Genomic DNA, 24,710 nt, shown 5'->3' with positions numbered 1-24,710 from the left:
CTTCTTCCATAATCATAGGCACTTTGGGGAGCACCGCTTTTAGAGCGAGTGTAATTAATTGTCCATTCAAAAAAGGTGATCATTCATTCAATCGGAATGCAACCAGTTTACCATGGCTCATGATCTGTCAAGCGCATCCTCTTGAGCAGAATCGGCATCAAGGACTTGCTAACTTTTTCCCTTTGCACACAAATGAGTTATATGTTATCATTTCATACATGCATTTTCACATTCCATCCATAAATTCTAGACATGGCAAGCTTTAGGACTATTTCAAAAAGATTAATCAAGTTAATGTCTTTATTTGGCAAGTCTGCGAGTGCCCCGTTTGAAAAGAGCTATGAGCCCTGCAAGCCAGCGTTGGTTGGTAGTAAGACTGCCAAAGAGACAACAGTGATTAATCTCGATGGTGCTCAACCGTTCGCAAGCACGAGCTCCCGCCTGGCCCAGCTACGAGGGCACAAGGTTGAAGAAATGAAGAAGATAAACTCGACGTCACATCTTTGACGTTCAAAAGCAACTAGTTTTGTGCGATGACAAACCATGGTTTTCCCGTTTCGACCGCGGCAACCAGTGACAGGTCGGTACTACGTGTGCCGTGTGCGGCAGGGTAGATAAACCTAGAGGTGCACAAACCTAGGCAGATACGAACCGCAGATATATACTGTGTTGGACATGACCGAGAACCGCGTCGCGCGCCTATTCTTTTGTCCGAGGATTAATGCATTGTACTATTGACCAAGAACCGTAGAAATGATCGAGGCGATGCCAGATATATTGGTATTGCTTGCAAGCTACACGTTCTTCATGTGATTTCACTTCACACAATAATTGTTCGTACGGCTAGCCACGGTTGCATGGGTTAATACTCCAAAGTCCGATTAAGCAGTTTGAACCGGATCTGCCGCCGGCCACGGTCCCAACAAACTAGCAAAGCATGCATGTTTCAAAAAAAAATGCATCATTTTGAGAAGGTAGAGTTCTAGAGACACGTAAATGTTTAAGTTGAAACTAAAAAAATGTTTAGGAGCTATGAAAATGCTTAATTTGTCTTTTACATAACTGTGAAATGAATATGCCCTGGAACTTCAAGATTTACATGTCCGTAGAGCTCTACCTTTTCAACATAATGCATTTTTCTCATAATTATTTTGGAGGTTCCTAAGTATGGTTTCCACGAAGTTTCAATCGTAAGGTGGTTTTTATTGGATATTTTGGCGGAAGACATTAGACCATCCCACCGGGAGCCTCCAATGGCCCCCTAAATAGGTTTTGAGAGATCTGGCCCTAAAAGGCTACCGTCGGCATCCCCAAAGTGTGCCGGAGCTCAGCGCGACCCGATAAATTGACCGGCATGCCCATGATGTCCCCGTAGCGAGGGGTTGAACAGGGAGCGCCGACAAGGCCGCCCTAGCAAGGAAGTACAAAATTATGCTACACCGTGATTCTAATAATACTGATATATTATAATATTTTATATTTTTTACTGTATAATCAGTTAAACTGGGATGGAGGGATTAGGATTTCCGGGAGGCTTGCTTCATGCATTCCATGCGGGCCCTTGTCGCTGAATCCATCGCTTGCTGTCCGTCCGCGTTCCTTTCGCACAACACAAAAGCGAACCCTGCGCACCTGCACCTCCAGGTGTGCATAACCGAACCGAAACCGAAAACCGAACCAAAAAAAACCTAACCGAAACCGTTTTTTGGTTTTTACAGTTTATGGTTACAGTTACAGTTAGCAAAATATCAAACCGAAAGGACTTCGGTTGATTCGGTTTTTAACCGAAAAACCGAGGTTAAACCGAAAGAAACCGAACGCTAGTTCAACGCAAAATCCCGCTCTGCATAACCTTAATATAGCACATAAATTGATTAGTGTACACGTAAGGTGCTCCACTGTGGTGGTTTGCCTCTTCGTTTGACCGTGTGTGTAGCCCTAGGTTGCTAGTTCGAATCCAGAAACTGCCCCATATTCTTATTTTGGGCGATTTTTTTTCTTTTCCTCCTTGTAAAAAACCTTTAGTACGGTACAAAATACATCCATATTTTAATTTTGTTCGAAATTTCTTTATTTTTTGTTTTCCTCTCTTGCAAAATCTTTAGTACGATCATACAAAATATAGAAAATGAAATATATAACCATAAAAGTTAGTTTTTAATCCAAAATTCGCGTCAACTTTGGTTAGTTTGGTTATTACCGAAACCGAACCGAAGTTTAATGGTTATTACCGAAACCGAACCGTATTTTTATACATAATCGTATTAACCGAAGTATTGAAACTGTATTTACCGTATAACCGAATAAACCGAACCGAATTAACCATATTAACCGAACGCGCAGCCGGACCGCTGCACCGGTCTGGCCTAGCACTGTGGACCAGACCAACAAAGTGGGCCCGGATTTTCCGTACCGCTCCTTCCCTCTCTTCTGCACGACTGCACGAACCATGGCGCCCGTCGTCCGCACTCGCCACTCGGCAGTCGGCACCAGAATATGCCGCGGCGCAGCCAATCGTTTCTCAAGATTCCACGGAAAACGCTACCGCCCCTCGATCCCTGCATCAATATATTTTGTCCTGCTTATAGTAACTCTAAGCTATGACGCCAAACATCTGAAGAAACAGATCACGTAAAAATATCAAAACGTTAAATAAACCGTTTTGACAGTTTTCCAGCAAAAAGGCCAAATTAATATATCTCGCATTTTTCCAAAAAGGTTAAAAAAAATATAAAGATCCGCAGTGGAATACCCTTTGAAAACCTCATATATCCAGGTATCGCGGGCAACCCGGCAAGTGAAATTTTTTTCCATTGAAATCCCTGGCACGGTGAACATTCAGCTCTCCCGCTCTCCCTCCCCTTCCGTTCGCGCCACCCCCGCGTCGATTTTTAGCTTTTCGACCGCGGGAGGCACCGATCCGTGCCATGACGCAACCGAGCGAGGTCGCGCCTGCCATGGAAGCGTCGAGGATCCACGGTCGGCTATCTCTGCATCCCGCGGAACCGCGTGCCCGGGCACGATAAACTCATGCACGAGTACTTGAGGATCGGAAGATTTTCTACCCGCCCAAGGAACGTGGCCGGGCTGAAAGGGTTTAGCCCGTACCGAATGATCTCGGAAGCTATACGGATGATCGCCAATGGCATTCCGATGGACTGTACGACGCCAACGAGTATCTCTGCATTGAAGAAGATAGTACCCTCGACTGTGTTGTGTGTGTATGTTTGCCTAGGTGGTTATTGCTAGCATATTTGTATATATTTGTAAATGTGTGCTGAAATTGCTGAAAAAACATCATGGCGTGGCAACTCCGCTGAATAGATCCCGCAAATGGAAACTGGAAAAAAAATTATGTATTACGATATTCATTGGCGGATTTGTTCAGCGGAAGGCCGCACGTCCCCTTAAACGCGTGTGTTGCCACCCGGTGTGCCCCTTATACGCATTATAAGAGGCAGAGCCTAACTTTTCTGGAACCTATTAGTGTTTTCCTTGTTTTTTTTAGATTCAGCTGCTAATTCATCGAGGTTCGGCGGGGCCGAGATTACGATGGCGGAAGATGGTGAGGCTCTCTTTTCTAATCCCTCCGCCTCAAAAAAAAAAGGTTGCTCAACTTCTTGTAAATATGGATATATCTATAACTAAAATATATCTATACATCCATATCTAGATAAAGTTGAGAAACTTTTTTAGAAATGGATGAAGTACTAGGTTAGAGAGAGGAACAAGATACACATGACATCATATATTTGACGTCCAAAAGCAAACCAGTTTCCGACAATCCATGGTTTTCGCGTTTGAACCAGCGGCAGGTCGGTACTTGTGCGGCACAGCGGCAGCATGGGTGTAGGTAGGCCGTGAGGTGCACAAAGCTAGAGAAATACGAACCACAGATAGACACTCTCTCGGACAATAACGTTGCATCCGCCCAAGACCCGTAGAAATCAGGCGATGTCCGATTAGCAGTGCTTGCAAGCCAAATGTTTCACACGCATCAATTCACACAGAGTTTCTGCAGTTTTCAAGCGAAGGTATGTAATGTATGCCGCCGGCGGGCCAGTCCTATACCAGGGAAGCGAACAATGCTTTTGGTTACGACTTTATGATTAGTGAATTCGGAGAGAGGGGCAACCCCGTCCGTCCATCGTTGCAATGTCCAACGAAATTGACCAAATGTTGTTTATCGGAATGTGCCCTCCTATGGTATTGTTGCAGCCATATGTATTCATCGTTCGAATTCGCCAAAAGAAAATGAATTCATCGAGTTCGTCCACGGCTAGCAGCATGTATGTAATCCAAGGTTATCAAAAGGATGTTGAAACCAAAAAAAAATTAAACGGTGGCGAATCCTTTGATCCATTCGGTTAATTAAGAAAGGAGTTCAAATAAAAGTAACAAATGCATATTACAAAAGGCTTTACTCTCCTGGAATTAAATTACTTTTACTATATGCACGCCCGCAATCACCCTGACCCAAAGCGTTGCCTCATTTTTGATCTTTTGGAGAATAAATGGCGGAGGCGTATGGTTATTCTTGAAAACTCTCACGTTGCACTCATTCCAAATCTTCCATGACGCTAGAAGGCTGACGAAGGCTAAATCTATGTGCATTGTCGTAGTGGACCACCAAGAGTGAATTAAGAAGTGTGTCCCTTATGCCTGATGTACACCAAATGGTTATCGTAGAAACATTTGTCATTTCCTTAGGTTTATTTTCGAAACCTAGAACATTAGGCACATTGAAACATTCCTATAGATATAAGGTGTATAGTTGAGAAAATTCAAGAAATAGCTGTGTTGCAAGTTGCACCATTTGTCTGGACAACTTTTTTTAGGATTTGATTGCGTTTTCTTATCTTACGCAAACTCTTCTATTTTCTCACATCGATCGTGCACAGGGCAATCCCACCCAAATGTTACGTAATTTTCTCTCATTTGTGCTCATTAATTTCTGTACCAAAAACTATACACCTTATTTCTAAAAACGGGTATGATTTTGTTAGATTTCCTTAAGCTTTGCTTAAATTCAAGTCAACTTCTATAGAATAGCCTCATCCTTCGGTGGAACCTCAATAATTTATTTAATTATGTCATGGGATAACAAGATCCCTGCTCATGTCTCATAACAATGTTATTTTTTTATTTTGACTTGGCCAAATTTGGCTTATCGGAACTTCTATGGCCACTAACTTTAGAAGGATAGCTCCCATGACACCTTAAAACAAATACATATACAGAGAAGTATTTTCTAATAAGTACTTCTAGTATAACTATTGATTGATAATGTATTTTGAATACTCCTTACCATATCCGAAGGTTGCCACTTTGAAATGACGAGTAAGTCACATACCTTATTTTTTTGTGCAAAGAGAGCCTCTGAGTTAGATAGCGATACACCTCCATTGTTGACGAAGGAGGACAACTAGCACGATTCTAATTTAAAAAAATTGTTAATTTGGATCTGAATATTTCGGTCGTGTGATGCATGCTACCGGAATACTCTGCGATTCACAATCTAATGTACCACGTAGCTAGCAAAATACCATGTGTCTCTGGCATGATTAGTGTTTCTGGAAATAATTAGTGGAGAAATGTTTGTCCTCTATGTAGGTATATTTTCAAAATTTTGAACAGAGAGCACACATTGAAATGTAATAAATACTAATATTTTCTTATGCGCCGTTGGATATAATAGACCAACCCTTTGGTGAAACCTTAATACATTTTTTCAATTGCCTCATGGGATAGCAAGGTGCCTCCTCATGTCTCATAAAAAATGTTATGTTTTGACTAGGACAAATTTAGCCTATCACAACTTCTTCGGCCAATAACTTAAAAATCAAGGTAGCCGTGACACTTTAAATACTAGATATACATTCCGTTTTTTTTTTATTAAACTTCAAGTATAAATATTGGGCGGTATTTTTCATTGAAAGATGGGAACATCAATATGGGCGGTTTCATCAAGATCTATTTTCCCTTTCGGGGCACTTGATTGTAGGAACCGTTTTAAGCTCGATGGCAAACGGATTCATGTGCTAGAAGTCCCCGAGTGTCATTGCCCCCATTATTCGGAATTTGAATAATACTGTTATTCAAGTATTGATAGGTTTTCATTTGCGTCCATTCTTTGTGATACTCTGAATCTCAGAAAGTGATGTGGGAGGTGAAGTGTCTACAAAGAAAAGTGAGTACATAGTTATGGGAAAGTGTTGTGGGAGGTGAAGTGTCTACAAATCGACCTCGTACTAAGTACTATTTTCTACAGATTTTCTTATGCATTGTTGGATTAAAAGCTCAATCCTTTGGTGAAACCTTAATACCTTTGTTTAATTTCCTCATGGGATAACAAGATGCCTCCTCATGTCTCATAAAAAATTTCATGTTTTGACTTGGACCAATTTGGCCTATCACGACATCTTTGGCTAATAACTTGAAAATCATGGTATCCCTGCCACTTTAAATAGTAGATATACATTACTTTTTTAATAAACTTCAAGTATAACTATTGGTTAACAATGTGTTTTGAATACCACTTCAACCCCCCCCCCCCCACAGGTACTTCACATTGAAAGATGGGAACATCTATATGGGAGGTTTCATTAAGATCTAGTTTCCATGTCGAGGGATTTTCATTGCAAGAGCCGTTTTAAGGTCGATGGCGGATGGGTTCTTGTGCTATCTAGAAGTCATGGAGTGTCATTGTTTGACCATTATTCAGGATTTGAACAACAATGTCATTCAATTATTGATAGGTTTCCATTTGCGTCCATTCACTGTGATACTCTGAATTTCGGAAAGTGACATGAGAGGTCAAGTGTCTACCAAGAAAAAATAATACACATTTTTGTCGTTCATGAGTTTGCCTCCTGTAGTTACATCGAAAAGTGTTGAGAGAGGTGAAGTGTCACCAAAGCGACCTCGTTGTTGCATGGCGTGGCGCTTTGCCTCTTGTAGTCATTCCGAGGATTTGATCATTTAGACTTAAGACTGTAACCGTATATGTTCGAGTAGTCAATACATCTCTACTCACCCTAAACAAACTATTTGTTGCATCAAATAGAAAAACTGTCCATAAAAGATAAAATGGCTTTCACATCATCACAACGAAATCATCGTTGTTTTGAAAGGGAAGAAATATAGATAACCCCCACAACTTTCAGAAAAGGGGCAGAGAACCTCCTCAAGTTAAACCGGTGTATATAATCCCCACAACTTTGTAAAACCGGGCAGATAACCCCCTTGCCCAAGTTTAGGCTGTTTTGGAGGGTGGTTTTGGACACGTCACCTTCTCTTCTCTCGTCTGCAGATTGTAAGGCCGCCAGTCCAACTCCCTTGCGCCGCCAGTCCTTCCTCCACAGCCGTCTTCGCACTCATCTCCGGCCGCACCCACGTACGTATCCGAGTGAGGTTCAGTACCACGAAACGGAGGACCTTCGTGGCCATGGCGGCAACAGTGCGCACGAGGCACAGAAATCCGTAGATCAAGCCGACCGCTAGAGAATGCGTGAGCTCGCTAGATGGACTTCTGCAGCCAGTAGCGGCACATGCCGGTCACTCCGCGCGCATGCATTGCATCTAGTTTGCCACGCACATCCATGCATCTGCCTGCTTGGATGCTTGTCGTGCTATGCTTGCTTGATGTGGTACTGAGAGCAAGTACAATAAGTCCTAGTCAGCAGGCTACAAGGATTAAAATAGTATATTATTGCTTAGTTGGAGGAGAGAGGGGAGGAGAGAGAAGGAGAGTGGGCTCTTATGCAAGAGCCAGCTCTAGCACGTGCTCCTATGCACTTTGTGTGAGTGGAAGGTGGGCCATACATTGATAAAACACTACATTTTTATAGCTCACTATTGTATGTGTTGGCTCTATGTTGGCTATAGATGACATAATACTTGGCTTATAGCCAGCAGCTGGCTACACCTTTTGGTTCCCGTTGCTCAGATATTTTTTTGGTTCCCGTTGGTTGCTGAATGATCTTTAATCTCACTTGTCTCACCCTTTTCCTTTTCAAGATAAAATTAACTCTTCTCTGAGTATATTTTTTTCCCACCGCTGCCTATTGCTTTTGGCTGTTGCAATTTGCAAAATTGAAAAACAAATTCCCAATTCAGTGAATGAACAATAGATGCTATAAATTGCGAACAAAGAAAGATGATTACCTAGGCACGGGGATTGGAGAATGGAGAAGATAAGATGATCGATTGCATCCACATACAACAATCAGTCGCTAGAAGTCCTGTCGGCCCCGTGTTCGTGAGATGTGGTCGTGGCGCCGTGCCTACAGGCTGCGGTGCGCCGACCCCCTGCCGGCGGCAGCGCGACGCCTCTGTCCTCCTCTGCTCCACCACCTCCCCCCGATACCCCTCCACTTTGTCCAAATTCCTATACCTAGTGAGGCGACTCCATGGTTTCTATCGAGAGAGGAACGACCAGGGAACCGCTGACACGAAGCAGATAAGCGAAGGCCAATGCGTGTTGGTGGGCTGGGCCATAGATGCACATGCGTTAATATTTTTTCTGCAAAATACCTGGGCGGGCCATGGCCCAGTTTGGCCCCAAAGGAGCTCCGCCAGTGTTTGCTACTGATGCTCGCGCGCCTCACTGAGTCACGGTGCTGCACGGCGTGGCTCCGTCTGCAGCCTCCAACCATGGCGCAGGGACCGGTATGCACCGTAAGCCGCCGTCATGCACGCTGAATCAAACCGACGCCGCGGCCTCAACTTGGCCCTACTCGAGCTGCTCTAGGACGCGCATGTGAAGCCTCCGTCAAATTGAGCCATGGCTGGCGCATCCAGCCTGACACCCTGGAATAGATGCAGCTTGGCCACGTCATCGAAATCACCTCCAAAACAGCCTAAACTCGGGCGAGGGGGTTATCTGCCGGGTTTTATAAAGGTGTGGGGGTTATACACACCGGTTTTAACTTGAGGGGGTTCTTTGCCCCATTTGTGAAAGTTGTGGGGGTTATCTATACTTGTTCCTTTTGAAAGGGAAATACACCCCCTAGCTTTATTGACTATCCATTGTGTTTACAGATCCCCGCTTGAGTGCATTCTCTGTGACGCTTTGAATTTATGTAGAACATTGTGTGAGATGACGTGTCGACACAGAAAGACGGTACGTAGTTTTGTCATTCATGAGCTCACGCAACACGCAAAACGACCTCGTTGTTGTACGGAGTGGCGCTTCGGCTCCTGTAGTAGTGTCGAGGGTTTGATCGTTGAGGACAAGAGTGTAACGGTGTTTTTGATTAATCAATATATGTCTAGTAGGTAAAAATAAACTTCTTGTTTTAAAACAAAAAAACTATCCTCAGTTAGAGGTTAAAATGGCTTTCACATCATGACAATAAAATCATCGCTGTTTGGAAAGTGAAATAATATCTGCAAAATCAAAACCATCAGTGTAGTGTCCCCATAGGAAACTTCCAACCCCTCCTGACGCCCTCCCTATAAAACCAACCCCAACCCCAACGCTAAACCCCTCATCATTCTTCCCACCAATAAACTCCGCGGCGAAAAACCCAACACAACACAGTCGGCCGCAAAGCCGCACCGACCGCGGTACATAGACGCCAAAAGCGACACGCCTCCACCGCCCCCGCTTCGGCCCTCCCTCCCATACCACCTCCCGCGTCCCTAGCTTAGCCACAACCGGCCAAACCTCACCAGTACCCTGCCGGCGATGGTGTCGTCGGCGCTGGACGCGATGGCGGGCACGGCGTGGGGCCGGTGGCTGGGGCTCGTCGCGGCGGTGTGGGTGCAGTGCGTCTCCGGGAACAACTACACCTTCTCCAACTACTCGGACTCCATCAAGACGCTCATGGGCCTCACCCAGGTGCAGCTCAACGGCCTCTCCGTCGCCAAGGACGTCGGCAAGGCCTTCGGCCTGCTCGCCGGGCTCGCCTCCGACCGCGTCCCCACCTGGCTCCTCCTCGCCATCGGCTCCCTCGAGGGCTTCCTCGGCTACGGCGCGCAGTGGCTCGTCGTCTCCAAGACCGTCGCGCCGCTGCCATACTGGCAGATGTGCGTCTGCCTCTGCCTCGGCGGCAACAGCACCACCTGGATGAACACCGCCGTGCTCGTCACCTGCATCCGCAACTTCCGCGGCAGCCGCGGCCCCGTCTCCGGGGTCCTCAAGGGCTTCGTCGGCCTCAGCACCGCCATCTTCACCGACCTCTGCTCCGCGCTCTTCGCCGACGACCCGGCCTCCTTCCTCGTCATGCTCGCCGTCGTGCCCGCCGCCGTCTGCGCCCTCGCCATGGTCTTCCTCCGCGAGGGCCGCGGTGCCGTGTCCAGCGACGAGGCCGACGCGCGCGGGTTCGCGGCTATCAGCACCCTCGCCGTCGCCATCGCGCTCTACCTCCTCGCCGCCGACCTCACCGGCCTCGGCGGGAACGGCGGGGTCGTCTCCACCGTCTTCGTCACCGTCCTCTTCATCCTCCTCGCGGCCCCCGTCGCCGTGCCGGCCCACGTCGCCTGGAGGTCCTGGATGAAGACCCGAAAGGCGGCCAACGCAGACGCCGAGAACACGGCCGCCGCCGTTGACTCAACAACCGTCCCGCTCCTGCTCGCGTCCAAGCCGGCGGCGGAGGCGCGCGGCACCGGCGAGCGCCCGCGGCTGGGCGAGGAGCACACCATCGCGGAGGCGCTCTCCGCCCTCGACTTCTGGCTGCTCTTCTCCTCCTTCCTCATGGGCGTCGGCACGGGGCTGGCCGTCATGAACAACCTCGGCCAGATGGGCGTCGCCATGGGCTACGCCGACGTCTCGCTCTTCGTCTCCATGACCAGCATCTGGGGATTCTTCGGACGCATCGCATCCGGCACCATCTCCGAGCACTTCATCAAGTACGTTACCACTACTGCTCCATTGCTCCAATTGACTTCTCCTTCATTATTACTCCCCCACAATTGATGATTAATCGACGCGCCCCATTAATTCCGCACAATTTCCCGTCCTGGTAGTAGCAGTACATCCGTGGTACGGATTTGGTGCCGTATCTCGCGATCAGAATCGAACCCCCACCACATAAACAAACAACAAAAGATAGCGCATCAACGGTCCAAACATTTCCCTCGATGTTGCTTTCAGAAAATGCCGCCTCGTGCGAGAGAAGTACAGATCTAGTAAAGATCGATGGGGTCGCCGGGTCCATAGTGGTGTGCCCGTGAGAGGAATTTGGAATTGGGAGTAGCAGTTCTATGCAATTATATTTAAAACATGGTCAAATCTTACTAGATGTAGAATCATTGTTTTTAATTAGAAGCTATGACGATAGAATTATTTGTTCATATTCTTTCGTGAATTAGCAGCATCTAAAAACCAGTCCATTTTCGATCTATATACATTTTAGACAATTTTGGGCGGACCACGTAAACCACATAGTTATTGAAATTGGAATAAAATACCAGTTTGGTTGGTGCTGACTTAAGCACGAAGGAGGCAACAAAATCGGCCCAGAAGAGTAACATGGTGCGAGAGAAGTTCAGAGATCTAAATTCAATCGATGGGGTCGGCGTCTCCATTGTGGTGCCCGAGAAAGGAATTGGGACGAGACTTTCTAGAAAAATATTACTAGATGTGGAATTATTTTCCCTAACATTGTTTATCTTTCTTCATGAATTATAAGATTGATAGACTTTTTAGGCAACATTGAACGAATTAATAAGAAAGCCTAAAACTGGACTGAAATGCCCGTTGGTGCACGAAGGAGCCAACAGCAATGGCCAGATCTAGAGTAACGTGGGCAGGACTTTATTTTATTGATGGATGAAGGCACAAAGCACGCATTGGAGTAGAAAGGCATCAACATCGTGGAGGAATTTGGCTCCCATAAAGAAAAATGAACGGTGGAGTTTGCATCGCACCTCATCGTCTTCCATCTCGGTGGGAGTAAAGAAGTGTCAAATTTTCTATGAAGTGTATGTCATGTGGTTCTTGGCTTTTTTCCCGTGGGCCGAGTATTCCCTCTTACGCTTTTGGGCAGAAAGTTCAGATATTTTAAGACAGTAAGACTGAATGATAGCTATGGCTAATTTGTACTTTTGTGGGCTCAGTTTCATGAGGTTTCAGCAATAAGAACAAATACATTATTGCCAGTGCTGCCGAAACTTTTCCACAATTTAGAATTGCTAATTTGCTACCAAACCATGCTTTTCTTTTCATTTTTAATCATGCATGGCAAAGTCAATCTTTGCACCTGAATCTGTTCATTTCATTTCTGACATACTTGAATTTTGCCAGGACGAGAGCACTGCCGCGCCCGGTGTGGAACGCGGCGTCGCAGGTGCTGATGTGCGCGGGGTACGTCTTCATGGCGTTCGGCATGCCGGGCTCCCTCTTCATCGGCTCCGTGGTCGTCGGCGTCTGCTACGGCGTGCGCCTCGCCGTCACCGTGCCCACAGCTTCCGAGCTGTTCGGGCTCAAGTACTACGGCCTCATCTACAACATCCTCATCCTCAACCTGCCCCTCGGCTCCTTCCTCTTCTCCGGCCTGCTCGCGGGCCTCCTCTACGACGCGCAGGCCACCGCCACGCCCGGCGGCGGCAACACCTGCGTCGGCGCGCACTGCTACCGCGGCGTCTTCTCCGTCATGGCCGTCGCTTGCGTCATTGGGTTCGTCCTCGACGTGATCCTAAGCGTCAGGACCAAGCGGGTGTACGCCAAGATCCACGAGGCCAAGAAGGCCAGCAGGTCGGCCGCCGCCGCGCAGAGGGTCAGCTAGCCGCCGCTCTGGGCAGAAGACTGAAGCGCGCGCGGTGTGATTCTGGAAGAACAGCATCTGTAAAATGTGATTAAATTTTGCGCAGCAGTTATTAAGCCTTGATTCTTTGGGCAAATGTGGATAGGTTGGTATACATCTGTTCAGTTGGATAGAGTGATTCTTTGAGCATTGATCGATGCAAAGGATCAGTGTGCTGCAAAGGGTGAGTTCATGAAGGCTTGTTGGATGGAAGTGTTTTGTCAGCTCAAGTAGCACTACTCCTTACTGAGATGGCTGCAGATTGTTTGGATTTCACCTTCAGGTTACTGGGTATCCATCTTGCAGAGGACTTGTGAACTTGTAATGCTTGTGTTTTGTATGATAGGAGGCCCTTTCAGCAAACATCAATTCAAGTACATTTCTTCTGAACTCTTCTGTTTGTTTTTTCTGAGCACGGCTCAGTGGCACAGCACAGTAAAGTAATTCAGCCTCAGTATTGTCCAGAAGTTTGTTTGTTTCTTCTCAACATACACTTACATAGCTGATTCCAGCTTCCACCGGAGTGCTGTTTGGAAACTGCAGCCCTAACATCGAGAGGGCTGACTGTCCAGAAGGCATCATACTCCTTCAGTTAAGTGTATGTTGAACCCGAAGAATGGTAGAGAGCGTTGCAGTTTCTGCAGCAGGGAAGAACTAACTTGACGAGCTTGGTTGCTGCTGGTATCTGAAGTATAGTCTAGGTATATTTGAAGCTGAAAGTAACTTTTCCTCCACTATCAACACTGCTGTTTCTGAGAATTTTGCTACGAGGTTCCATATGGTTTTCAGAACAACTTACCACTCCGAATTTTGTAGCCATGGAGAAATATCGTGTGTCGCCAGGTGGATATTAAGATGGCTCATTCTTTTGCGAGAAACATATTAACGTCGCTTGTTAACGTTTTGGCTGAAAACTGTATAAGCTGATTTGACACGCGGTTGGTAACTCTGTATAAGTGGATGCTGACCAGATGAAGAGCTAAATATCCTGGGATGGTCCATGATCGATGATTAATATCTTCAGCTGTCATAATCTTCAAAGTTTTTAACGGCTCACAATAGGTTACGATATGGTTGCAAAATCTATTTATCGTTATCTTTTCGTCCCTTTAGTCCAAGTAAGGTTTACATCACTGGCACCTCACCATAAAGTACATATTGAAAAATACCGGACCGTCGAAATCTCCTCACAGATACTTTCAGCAGATTTAACACTGAGAGAAGACATTTTGATCATCAAGTAGAAAATGACATTTGTGAATAGACAACACTTTTTCCCAAGTTAGGTATCTCTGCTTCTTTCTTTGAACAAAATATTTTCTGTGTATTAGCATCTATATACTTGCAAACATTCCCATATGAGCATAATGAAGAATCTATTATTTTATAGATTTACAAGTGAAGATGATGCATTCTCAACAAGCTCCTCCATGATCTACTTGCACGAACACATGCATGAGAACATCATTTCGGAATCTTGAGTGTTGCCTTGGGAGAAAGTAACCCAATTGAATCCTTGGATATTTTAATCTAGACTTGGTTTTCAATTATTAGTGCAACTATTTTTTGTACATTCTTGACTGATATATTAGCTAGCATCAACTTGGCACGCATACTCCTTGTCACTTTATCTAAGACATTTTCAAAAAGAAACATGTAAAGAAGCGAACAAAAGCTACCGATATTGTATGTCTATAATTGACTAATATTGTTGAGTGGTTGCTCACAATGCTACTGATATTTTTTTTAGATCAACTATGCTACTGATATTATCTGATTGGATGGAAGTGTTATTTTGTCATCAGAAGCAGTAGCACAATTGAATGAGATGGCTGCACATTGTGTGGCTTTACCCTTCATTTATCTTTGAAACGGAGGTGAAATATATGCCCCATTCATTAATTCTGAAAAAGAGAGTTTCCCAGTTAATTAGCGGATAGCCTGGCAAAAACCGATAAGTTCGCTTTTCCTGTTGACTTGTGGTATGGTGTCCTTTGTTGGCCCTTCAGTTTTTAGTGTGTAGCCATCCTGCAGAAGGTTATAAACATGTAATGCTTGTGTGCTTGTATGATATACAGCAGAGCAAGTGATTGTACATTTGGCCAGTTTGGCATATGAGCTCGGATCAATTCAAGTTCGTTTCTTCTAACACTTTTATTTGATACTCTCTGAGCAGTGAGCACTGATTCAGTAAAGCGCACAGTGAATTCAGTGATTTCTAGAGGACGTAGCTGGTTCTATGGGAGTGCTGTTTGAAATTTGAACTGAAGTGCAGACTTAGAGAGATGCAGACTGCATTATGTTCCTTCAGTTCTGTGCGTCTGCTGAACCTGGAGAAGAGTAGAGAAGGCGTTTGCTCCAGGACAACCCCCTCCCCCTAAAATTGGTCTAGTTGATGCAGAACACCTACAGAGACAGAGGGTAGTTGTAACTCACTGACTGCTTCTGAAGCTACATGGTTTTCCCACAAGGCTAATTATCAATGCCTGAGTGCAAGCAGTGCAGTCTGAGCCCATGAGGTTGGTGGCCATCTGAAAGACCTTTATGGTGCACCGGCGGTATGTGAAGCTAATGATTCAGGTATATTTGATGCTTAAATTAACTTCTCCATTATTAAAACTTCTATCTGTGGTATTTTTGCTAAGATGTTTCATTTGTGCAGAAAACTAAGCTCCATTTTCTGCTGGATTATTCTATCATTATACCTCAAAACCGTGCAATCTGATTTGTCACGCAGATGGTAACTCATTCTATGTGGATGCTGACATAATAAATAGCTTGATTTTTTGGGGTGGTCCATCCTCTGTCATTGTCTTCAGATTTTTAACGGTTCACAAAGGTTAAGATATGATTCTAAAATCTATTTATCAGCATCTGTTCACCCCTGTAGTCCAAATAAGGTAGTACATCATTGCCACTTCACCATAAAGCATATGTTGAAAAATATCGCACCATCGAAATTTCCAGCCAGATACTTTCAGCAGATTTAACACTGAGATTTACACATGTTGATTGTTAAGTAGAAAATGACACATTTGTGAATACATAACACTTTTGCTTCAGATAGTTTTCTGTTTTTGTCTTAGAATAACGGTTTTCTGTTGTTGGCATCTATATACTTGCAAACATTTCCGGGTGTGAGCATACTGAAGAATTTGCTATTTTTGACCTTTTATATGCAGGGCCTGCTATTATAGAACTTGAACTGAATAGTCTACATTCTGAACAAGCTGCTGTATAATCTACTCACGCGAACAAATGTATGAGAACATCTTTGGAATTTGAGTTTTTCATTGGATACAGTAAGAAAATACTCTGATGTATTCTTTGGTATGTTAATTAGTGTTGAAGGATAGAGAGGGATATGCGGAATATGTTGGATGTATTATTGAGCCTCATGGGCGAGTATATATATATATAGGAGTACAAGGGCCTGACTTGAAGTAGAAGACAAGAAATAAATCTATCCCTACCTAATCTATCCCTAACCGACATATACTCTAACATCCCCCCGCAGTCGTAGCGGTAGCGTCGTGAACAACTGGAACGTCGCATACCGTCAGACTGGAGAGAAAGCAAAGTAGAACCAGTGGGCTGCCTTGTGGACGGTGTCGCGGCGCACTAGCTTGGACTGTAGAGGAAGCTGGTGAGTCTCAGACGAGGTGGTAGCCCTTTGTGCCGATGTCGAGGTAGCCGAGAGCGTGGGTGCTACAACCTTGGTCGAGGGAGCCGCGCGAGGGATTGCCGTGGTCGATGTCGTGGGCGGGTGCCGGTGTCGATGTAGCCGCAAGCGCGTAGTGCGCGAGGAGAGTGACGGAGACGCGTCGAGGCAGTCGTGGAGGTTGTCGATGCCGAAGTCGATGCAGTCCGAGCCGTCGAGGACGAGGTGCGGCCCTAGTTTTGCCAGAACCAGGCGCACGTCGGGGACGAAGGCATACTTCGGTTTTGCCAGAACCGAGTACACATAGAAGAAGTCGATGACGCGGTTGCCGGGGAAGACGTTGTCGAAGCCGATGAGGACGAGGCGTCGGTCCGAGCTTGCCAGGCCCGGGGACGCGTCGGGGACGAAGGCACGTACCGGTGTTGCCAGTACCGGGCGTGCGGGGGCAGGGAACAGTACAAAGTGCGCGCCATGTCGGAGTAGACTAGTAGAGGAGGTCTCGACGAGAGGAGCAGGTGGTGTAGTCGGGGTAGAGGCGAGTCTCGACGACGGGTGTTGGAGTGGAGAAGCAGGTGGCGTAGTCGGGGAAGTGGCGAGGACGCTGGCGGCAAAGTTGTAGTGTACGAAGACGTAGAAGGCGGCTAACCCAGCGGTGACCTAGGGTGGTCATGCTGGACGCCTAGACGGGCGTTGCGGTGGTCGGCGAGCCCAGCGCGACCTGAAGTGGTTGGCGAGCCCAGCGGTGACCTGGGGTGGAGGTGCGGCAGCGGTACACGAAGTTGGCGAGGAAGACCCGGCGGCGTGACGAAGACCATGCGCGGACGGAGGCGACCCGCGCCGAAGGGGCGGCGCTGTGGTGGCCTCGGACATCGATGCGCGGGGGACGGCGAAGGTGACCGCGTGCAGCGACGGCACGGCCCGAGGGGCCGGCGTAGCTGCAGGGCGCGAGTCGGTGCAGCGGCGGGAGACCACCAGCACACGCCTCGGAAGGCGCGTCGGAGGCCGGTAGCATGGACCAAGGGCGGCGATGCTGCGGCCCGAAGGGGCAACGCAGCGGCACCCCGATGCTCGATCGGTGGTAGGCGCGTGCTCGGGGACGTGCTTGGCGTAGACGTGCGCGGGGTCGGTTGATCAGACCGACGGCGGCGCGATACGCGCCATGGCATGGACGACGCGCAGATCGGAGCCGATGGCGCTGCAGAACTGGACGCATATGCTGCCGGATGCACGGCTGGAACAGTCGTCCTGGGGTCCGGTATGGGGTCCGGTACGACCGGCCTGGGCGCCGGTCCAACCGGCCTGGAGCCCGGTCTGACCAGCCGGGGCGCCGGTCCAACCGGCCTGGAGCCCAGTCTGCCGGCCTGGGCGCCGGGTGACTGGGCGGAAGCCCCTGGATAGTGGCCCGGTAGGCACCGGTTCTGGGCCCGGTTTGGTCCGGTCCGACCCGGTCTGGAATCCGGTCCGGCCAGCTGTAGCGTCGGGTAATCCAGTCAGGTGGCCGGTTTGCCGGCCGTGGCGCCGGCCCGTCCGGTGCTGAGGCCGGTCGGCCGGGTCGTGGCGCCGGCCGCCTGACGGATCTGTCGTGGCAGAAACGTTGTTGACGATGTCCCGGGCGATGACGGTGGAGACGAACCGGCGATGGAGACCGCGCGAGCGAGACAGCCTGCTGCGTCTCACGTAGGGGCGCCCCGTGTGCGGCGCGTGCGGCTATGCCGTGCGGTTGATGACCGGTGCAGGTTGATGCCGTTGTCGGAGTAGAGGCGCAAGAGGACGACGGCGATGGGCGACTCAATCCGATCTATGATCGGTAAACCAAAAAAGAAAAACGCCGGTCGAGCGACCGGCGACGCAAAAAGAAAACCAATCTACGGATTGGAAAAAAAAAGGACTCGAGGGCAGCGGATCAACGGATCGGCGGACGAACCCTCATATGGGTTGCGCGGCCCCCGGGGTAGATCATGGAGATCGACCTCCCCGGGGGCGGCGCGGTGCGGAAGCTTGGACGGCGGCTAGGTCAAGGAGCGTGCCGCTCTGATACCATGTTGAAGGATAGAGAGGGATATGCATAATATGTTGGATGTATTATTGAGCCTCATGGGCGAGTATATATAGGAGTACAAGGGACCGACTTTGAGTAGAAGACAAGAAATAAATCTATCCCTACCTAATCTATCTTTAACCGACATATACTCTAACAATTAGTACAGATATATCTTGTTACATGCTTGACTGATATATAGAGCTAGCCAGAGTAGATATTTTTCCATGGGGAGTATGCAGGTGCTGGTGTGCTGCTGTCTTCTGTAAACATCAACTTAGCAGGCATATTCCTAGCAACTTTACCGAAGATATTTTGGAAAAAGAAACACGAGAATAAGAAAAACAGTTACTAATATTGTCGGTCTATAACTGACTTCAGAGGCTTAAGTCGCTGTTCACAATGCCGCATGGTAACTAGGAAAAGAAATGCAGAAAACAGCTAGGCTTGCTCTATTGGTACCATATGAAGAAAAATAAAATTCTCAAAATTTGCCAAGGATCTCCTTTTAGCACCACCAACCATATTATCATCGCTTCGATAATGGAAGTATTTATTATTGACCATACAAGACTAGTTCCAGGTAAAGTCAGCGTTTTGCTTCACACTGATAACTGATTGCTTACAGTACTTTTGTGAAGACAAAAATCATAAAGCTATGCATATTAATATATGCTTTTCTGAGATATTTTCAACCTTGGATTTGTTTCTCTCCTTGCATTTTTTTTGGTTCCATGTACGGATGCTTATCAATTTGCATCATAGAGCCATCTGCAATTTAACTTTGTGGGTTATTCTCCTTTTCCTCTAAGCCTAAGGATAATACTTCATGGGCCATCTAAACTTTTTAAAGTAAGATATCTATACACTATTCTGTTACACTAACTCAGCCAAAGTTCTGTTTTCTCGAGAACTGTTCACCGACATCATTTTTGCTGTGATCGCCAGGCTTTATAGCCTAATAGGTACCGGTCATCAGCGGTAAATCTGATTACCGTCGTTATCCAGAAATACCTATCTTCTACTGTTGAAAGTGAAATTTGTCAAAATTTGAGTAAATAATGCTGGTGGTCACCAGAACCATCCTCTTTAGAGGAGTTTTGTATGTTTATAAACATCAAACATCCAAGTCCTTCTTCATCTTAGTATGTCCAAAGAAGACAGTATGCTGTCATAGTTTAATTAAGTGGAAAATCATTCTAGAGGCAGGATTGGTTAATAAAATGAAAATTGCTTGGATAGTGTGAACGTTAGAAAAATACTAACTTACAAAAAAGGATCTAAAGACTGTCAGAAAAGTTTTTAAAAAGCAAGTCCTGACTAAGGGGAGGTGATAAAAATCTTATGATTAGTAAACAGCATGTGACAAGAAGATGCAATAAAGTAAGAAGAGAACATGTTCTATACAGGTAAAGGAACACTATCAAGAATTCCAAAAAGGAACAAGAATTGAGAGATAGAATCAACTGATGCAGAGCGCACTGGTTGACCGACACCATTGCAAACAATCGTTGGTTGCTTTTGCTAGCAATCCCACTCTATCCACAAGCAAAAGGCTAAAGAATGTGATGCTCAACACGTCGTTATCTTTTAATTAATTAATTACACGCGCTCCAAATTAATCTTTCTGATTGGTGTTAGCGGTCTAGCGGGACACCAGCAAGCTCATGACCGCCGCTGCTAGAGCGGCCTGGAGCACCAGTGACGCCGCGGACGCTGTAGCCGCGGCGGCGGACTCGCCGGTCGCCACACTCGCCAGCCAAGTGTCCGCGGCAACCTGCGCGCTGTTGACGACGTCGCCTGGCCTAGGCAACGGGTCGTTGCTCGACTTCAGGCTGCAAACAATGTCGTTGAATCTCTGGTCAGAATGCAAGTCTGAGAACATCACAGATGGTTAATTAGTTGCTAAGCTAGCGCTAGGGAGAGTGAAAGATCCCAAGCTTTCTCTTGAGTTTTCCATGGGGTTTTGGCCAACTAGGCATGGACAGCTTTCAACGCGGCAAGCACTATCCAGGAACGTGGCTGGTGACCACGGATGGTGGGGAAGGAACAAAGGCGAAGCTTTGTTTGATCGATGTTCCTTCTTTTTCGCCACCAAAAGTTCTAAGTGATCACAATCTCCGGCCGGCCATGGTACGTACCTGCTGGGGATGGCGCCGGAGCGGGGGCAGAAGGTGACGGAGTAGGCGGCGGAGCCGGAGCAGGTGAAGGTGGAGGTGGCGTCATCGTAGGCGTAGCTGTAGGCGCGCGGACACGCCGCCTTGAACGCCTGCGAGTAAGTGGACGGGTGGCACGTGTCAGGATTGCCGAAGTCGCCGCTGCAGCAGAACTCAGGCCGCCCGAACGCCTCGCACGCGCTCCGGCACCCCTGTCCCGCCGACGCCGTGAGCTCCTGCGGGCACCGCTCGTTGAGGTCGACGAGGCACCCCGTCGCCGGGCACCCCGCCGCCTCCACCACCACCGGCACGTTGTACCCGTCCACCAGGCTCACGTCGTAGTAGTCCTCCTTGCTTCCGCCGCCGGCGAGGGTGAACTCGACCAGCGTGGCCGGAGGTTCCGCGCCGGAGCCGTGGCACTCCACCTCGCCGCTGCCGCAGTCGCCCGTGGCGCACTTGCCGGAGTCGCCGTCGAAAGCGCAGCCCGTGCGCGCCCAGAACCGGCCAGACCACCCCGCCGGCGCCGCCATCGACCGCGCCTCCCCCGAGGCCAGCGCGAACCCCGTCGTCTCCAGCGGCGGGCTGCCCGAGTTCGCCAGCACCCCAGGCCACACCGTGCCACCGCACCGGTTCGTGAACGTGAAGGTCACCCCGCCGGCCACCGACCCTGCAGCATGCACGCGCTATCCATCCGTAAAGCTTTTCACAGAACACATGTACACAGACATACAGAAGAAGAAACCAATATTCGCCATTGCCGATAGCACAATATATACCTCGAAAGAAGGAGATGATGACGAATAAGATGCATCCAATGGAGGAAGAAAAGGCGATCAGAGAAGCCATTGCATGGACGCCGGTATGTCTGGAACCGAATGCGTAGTGATGGAGCAAGTATATATGGTAGGAGTGGTGCCCGATATGGTTCGAGGAACGGCGGTTTAACTTGACTATATAAGGCAAGTAGCGGTGGTTAGCGAGACAGTGATCGCGACCACACTATCAGCAGACCAGAGTGGGAGTAGGGTTGGTTAGGTTAGGCCAGATACCTTGCTCTGTACAGGCTCACTCGGTCACTCCCAACCTGGTCGTTTTATAGCTCGCGGTGACGTCAGCAGCCCGACTCATCTCCTCCTACATTTCCAGATCCTTTTCTCCCCCTCCTTATCCCTCTTCCTTGCTGCATCCTTTTCATCTCCTTTTCTCTTTGTTCTTTTCCCTTTTCACGGTGAGCATTGATATACTGATAATTTGGGGATTCACTCTTTCAACCTTCTTTTTTTTACTTCTTCTGATGCTTTTCTAGTGCTTTGTTTTTTTTTCTTTCACAAGGGAAAAGACAGGAGACTTGGGGATTGACATGCTTTGTGGAAAAGGAAACTGCAGCATGGTCGAGAAGACGACCTGCGATCTTTTTTTGCTCGTCGATATTTCTCTTGGTATGTGCCATGTTTCCAATAATAATAAAATAAAAACTGCATGTATCGATCGATGCAGAGGCTAGGATCCATGCTGCTCCATTTCGAGACTATGTGCAGAGCACATGTAGTCGAGCAACACATTTAGTAGAGTGATCAGATGGGACCCAGTGATATGCCAAGAAGAATTCTATTTTGCCATCTTTCTCTAGGAGAGCCTGCTGAATCAATGATAGCAATGTCAGAATTGGTACCTGCACATCCAAGTTTGGAAGGAGCCGCATGTTCATCTTGCACGACACCACCAAATAACCAACATGACATCGATCACATTCAACAATCTGTCACTCTTCAGGAGATGGCCTCCATGTACACCTTATCGTTGGAATCCTGGACACCATCCCTTGAAAATTCACAAATGATTGCAACTATTTCGCCTTGTCGACTTATAAAATCCAATTTAAGTGCTCCCATGCGACTTCCTTTGATGAGACCAATTCGAAAGTTTGTACGCCACCTAAATGCAATTTGTTTTGGGTGGTTGGTCATGCAAAATAGTGCTCGGTTAGAGGATTATTTACAAAAAAGAGGATGGCCTAATTTTGGTAAATGGCATTTATGCAATCAAGTCCAAAAAAGCAACTCACCTTCTTTTCAAGTGTCACTTCACTATCCGAATTTGGACGGCTTTCTTTCACGGAATCGATTACATGACATTCTTCCCCCGCTTTGGGCCAAGAACGCAAATATCATAGCATGATGAAAAAAGTTAGATTTAGAGAAAGAAGAGCGGGGAAAGCAATGTCCTCCTTGAACGTACTCACCTCCTTTGAAATTTGGAAGGAACGCAATGCTATGGTCTTTAAATACCACGTCACATTCCCTGCCATCATCATTGCTAAGATCAAAGGGGAAAGAATTTGGAGCTTCACCAGGGCGAAGTTTGCGAGTAATAAAACGGATCGGATGTGGATCGGATGGTGCCATTCCTACATCTATTTCCATATTTTCAAATCAAATATGGATGCTGTCGAATACAAATGCGAAGAGGATGTTGCTCGGATATGGATGAGGAGCGGAAATTTCCTGAATTTAGTTTGGATGCGAATAAGGAAATAATAGGCTCTGCTCTTATCTTATAGTGAGTCAACCGTATTTGTATTGTGATATAATACACAACAGTTTCAAGTTCAATCATAAAAAAATACTTTTCACCACTTTGTTGGTATATTTGGTTGAATAATTGGCATATCGAGATATAATTACTGAAATAGTTTTCGATAAAGGGAATATATTAATATCAAAAAGATACCAATTACACCCAGACTCTGCAACAGCGCACCACCCTAACGGCACTACGGATGCACACAGCCAAAAAAAGGGAAAAAAAAACTAAGAAACAAAAGTCCCGCTACAATATCTCGGGCCTAACAACAGCAATACATCCACCGCCAAGACAACACCTGAAATACAGATTCTCCAAAAACGACGCCTCCAAGAAGGGAACGGTGCTTTAACACCGTCGTCGCCCGATCAAAGATCTTAGGTTTTCACCCTGAAGATAGTCCCCGCTCTCAAAACAATGACTCCAACAAGGTCATTGTCAGGCACAACCAGTTAAGGCCAGACCTTGGGTTTTCACCCTGAAAGGTAGGACTCTGAACTTCACCTGTGTTGTTGCCCCCACTTTCATACCGCTGATGTGAAGCCCGAAACACCAAGCAAGTCTCTCAACAGCGCGGAGACTTGAACCTCCCTTAGCTAGTCCTACCCTCCGGCCTTCATGAAATTCTCTTCTTCCGACTTTCATCATGGATCCATAGTCACTTGATGTCAACACAGAAAAAGAGCTTCACGCCGCTCCCTCCAGAACCAATCGGTCGGAATAAAAACATGGGTGCGCACGACCGAATACCACCGATCCAGCAAACTCCAGGCAAAAAGCATTGTTACATTCACCGGCGGAGCCTTCCAGAACTCAACACACCGGCCAGATCACGAGTCCAGGCCTCCGGTAGGTCTTCCTCTTCACGCAAGAGAGGCCCTAGGACCGCCGCCTTTATTCAGGTCGGACCCCCACGTCGGCAACCATCCCGGGCTGGCCACCCCAACGCGACACCGTCGCCGGCTTCCATGCTTCTCCATCACGCCGCCGGAACGCGGTGATAGATCGATAGATCCACCACCACCAACCGCAAGCCGACCCTCTCCGGTGAAGAAGAGGGCCACTTCCACCGTCATACCCAAGGCTGCTGTCCCGGACGACCTCGTGTCGTGGAAGAAGCCCAGGCTGCTGCCCCGGACGACCTCGTGTCGCGGAAGAAGCCCGAGATCGCCTCCACTCACCGGTGAGAGGCAGGGGACGGGGGGAGGGGATGGCGCAGGCCATGGGCCTGGCCGCCGCCCACCACCAGCCCCTGCCGGTGTGCTGCGGGGAGAGCCTACGGGAGGAGGGGGTCCGCAGCGCAGAGCCGCCGCCACCCATCACCCGCGCCGGCCGATCCGCTGTATGCGTCGAGGAGGAGATCCCGTTCGCCGTCCCCCACGTCGACGAGGAAGGGCCCCCGCCACCGCCACGCCCCGTGGGTCTTTGCCCCGGCGGCGCTATCGGAGGTGGCGGCGGCGGTTAGGGTTGGGGTGGGGGTCGGGAGAGGAGGCGGCGGCGGCCAATTATTGGAATATGCTAGT

At 47.9% G+C, this 24,710-nt stretch overlaps 2 protein-coding genes across 2 annotated transcripts; one reads left to right on the top strand and one right to left on the bottom strand.

Annotated features, from left to right (window-relative positions):
- Nucleotides 1–9,510: 9,510 nt before the first annotated feature.
- LOC124654069 (protein NUCLEAR FUSION DEFECTIVE 4-like) lies at nt 9,511–12,786 on the top strand. Its single transcript, XM_047193104.1, has 2 exons — nt 9,511–10,854; nt 12,251–12,786. Exons 1-2 carry the CDS (start codon nt 9,692–9,694, stop codon nt 12,729–12,731), a joined length of 1,644 nt encoding a protein of 547 aa, XP_047049060.1. The 5' UTR covers nt 9,511–9,691; the 3' UTR covers nt 12,732–12,786.
- Nucleotides 12,787–20,093: 7,307 nt separating this feature from the next.
- LOC124657397 (thaumatin-like protein 1) lies at nt 20,094–21,638 on the bottom strand. Its single transcript, XM_047195954.1, has 3 exons — nt 21,381–21,638; nt 20,590–21,271; nt 20,094–20,283 (listed from the first exon to the last, which is right to left on the bottom strand). Exons 1-3 carry the CDS (start codon nt 21,448–21,450, stop codon nt 20,094–20,096), a joined length of 942 nt encoding a protein of 313 aa, XP_047051910.1. The 5' UTR covers nt 21,451–21,638.
- Between the last annotated feature and the right edge of the window lie 3,072 nt (nt 21,639–24,710).

This window comes from Lolium rigidum, chromosome 5 (genome assembly GCF_022539505.1).
Source record: "Lolium rigidum isolate FL_2022 chromosome 5, APGP_CSIRO_Lrig_0.1, whole genome shotgun sequence".
NCBI classification, from domain to species: domain Eukaryota; kingdom Viridiplantae; phylum Streptophyta; class Magnoliopsida; order Poales; family Poaceae; genus Lolium; species Lolium rigidum.
The sequence above is the reverse complement of the archived record's forward strand: the minus strand, read 5'-3'. Positions and strand labels throughout refer to the sequence as shown.